The sequence below is a fragment of the Propithecus coquereli genome, unplaced genomic scaffold (genome assembly GCF_000956105.1).
Source record: "Propithecus coquereli isolate 6110/MARCELLA unplaced genomic scaffold, Pcoq_1.0 Scaffold79, whole genome shotgun sequence".
In the NCBI taxonomy this organism is placed as follows: domain Eukaryota; kingdom Metazoa; phylum Chordata; class Mammalia; order Primates; family Indriidae; genus Propithecus; species Propithecus coquereli.
In genome coordinates this window covers 5,973,372-5,975,244 of record NW_012154062.1, presented here as the reverse complement: position 1 = coordinate 5,975,244, position 1,873 = coordinate 5,973,372, and the positions used below count along the sequence as shown (strand labels likewise).

At 35.7% G+C, this 1,873-nt stretch overlaps 1 protein-coding gene across 1 annotated transcript in view; it reads right to left on the bottom strand.

Moving 5' to 3' along the window:
• ADAMDEC1 (ADAM-like, decysin 1) overlaps nt 1-1,873 on the bottom strand; it is a 28,748-nt gene that overhangs the window by 22,471 nt on the left and 4,404 nt on the right. The window contains 2 exon segments of the mRNA XM_012662920.1: nt 747-856; nt 1,793-1,866. Of these exon segments, the coding sequence (XP_012518374.1) occupies nt 747-856; nt 1,793-1,866 (184 nt within the window).

The window sequence follows — 1,873 nt, the reverse complement described above, 5'->3', positions numbered from 1 at the left end:
ACTAGAATGTTTATTGTAGCACAATTCACAATCGCAAAGATGTGTAATCCACCCAAGTGCCTATCGGTTCAGGAGTGGTTTAATAAAATGTGGTATATATACACCATGGAGCACTACTCAGCCATAAAAAAATGAATTAATACATTTGCAACAATCTGGATGGAATTGGAGACCATTCTCCTAAGTGAAATATTGCAAGAATGGAAAAACAAACACCACATGTACTCACTATTCAATTGGAGCTAACCAGTCATCACTCATGTGCGCAGATGGAAGTAAAACTCAATGGAAATCATGCAGGTGGGTGGGGAGAGGAGGGAATGTGTGAAATCATACCTAATGGGTACAGTGTACAACTATCTGGGTGATGGGCACACTTACAACTTTGATTCAAGCAGTACAAAAGCAATCCATGTAACCAAAACATTTGTACCCCTGTAATATTCTAAAATTTAAAAAAATGAAGAAAAAGAAAAATAAAGTCATGGAAAGCTGCATCAAAGGTTTGAGTTTACCTGGGTAGAAAAGATGTCCAGTAAGTTCCCAGAAGGTCAAGGAAGAAAGTCATTTATATGTGTAGCTCTTTTTGTTTTACACTTTGCATATAATTTCCAAGGAAAGCATCAACCTTCTTAGGTAACACTAGCACAAACAAACTAGAGCTCAATATGCTTCATCACTTCTATCTCAAACCACACTGAAAAGAGCCTCAAGAAAAAACTTTTTCCACATTCTTTTAATATAACCCAGTGGTTAGATTTTCAGGAGGTATGACTTACTTGGTTTTTTGTAGGTGAAGAATGACTTCTTCTCCATTTAATATAATCTGATACTGAACTTCAGGTTCATATCTTTCCTGAAAATATTTAATGGTATAATTACCTCAAACAGTCTGTATTTCTGAACCTATGTAAAACAGTTATAAAATAATACTATGTGTAGTATATACTGGAAGAATAATCATAAATGCATATAGGATAAAAGCAGTTCTCTTATGTTTTTAAGATACGTGAAATAAAGCAAATTGTACATTAAGAAGGACTTCCAAAAAGTACAACTACATGGTGATAATACTTACAGATTAAACTAACTCTAATATGTGAGATAAGGACTTATCATTTGCCTTAGTGTACAGTATACTGCCCTGTGTACCACAATGGATCACCAAAGGGATAATATTATAAGATTTATATTTTTCTTACTTTAAAACCAAACCAAATCCACTAAAGAAAGCCAACCAACAACCTACTAAGAATTAAATAAGGTAAAATTACAAAATGAGGGAAATATTCATAACAATGGAATAATCAAAGAGTTAATATTCTTAATAAATTTTTAAAATCTTGTTAACTGCTGAGATGAAGTTGAATTCTCCATTATAGACCAAATGGCTGAGGAAAAGGCAATTCACTGGAGCAAAGGGAGTGGGAGATGAGGGGAAGACATGAGCTAAGTGAGCCTGGCAGGGAACATCCCCTTCTAGAAACAGCTCCCCTTTCTGTGCTCCTTCTTCCCCAACCCCCCAAATTTGAAGAAATTTCAAAGCAGCTTTATCTTTCCTTATGAAGTGAGACAGATAGTTCCCTGTTGCTTAACTGTAATACCATCCTGAGAGATCACATCTTCTTTCCTTTGAGAAATCTCGTCTACAAAGCAGAACTGTACACGTGGGCTCCAAGGTGAAACTACTATTAACAGATGTTAAAAGCAATGTCATGTCTGTTAGGGAAAAAGCTCTTTGTTGTCTCTTCAGATGGCTCTAAAATCCACCACAGTCATTCATGTCGCTTACCTCTTCGCCATTCTTCTCCGTCTGGTTGTTCTCAATCTCCCTTTTGTGTAAAATGTGTAGTTTTTTAGGACAAACTACTTC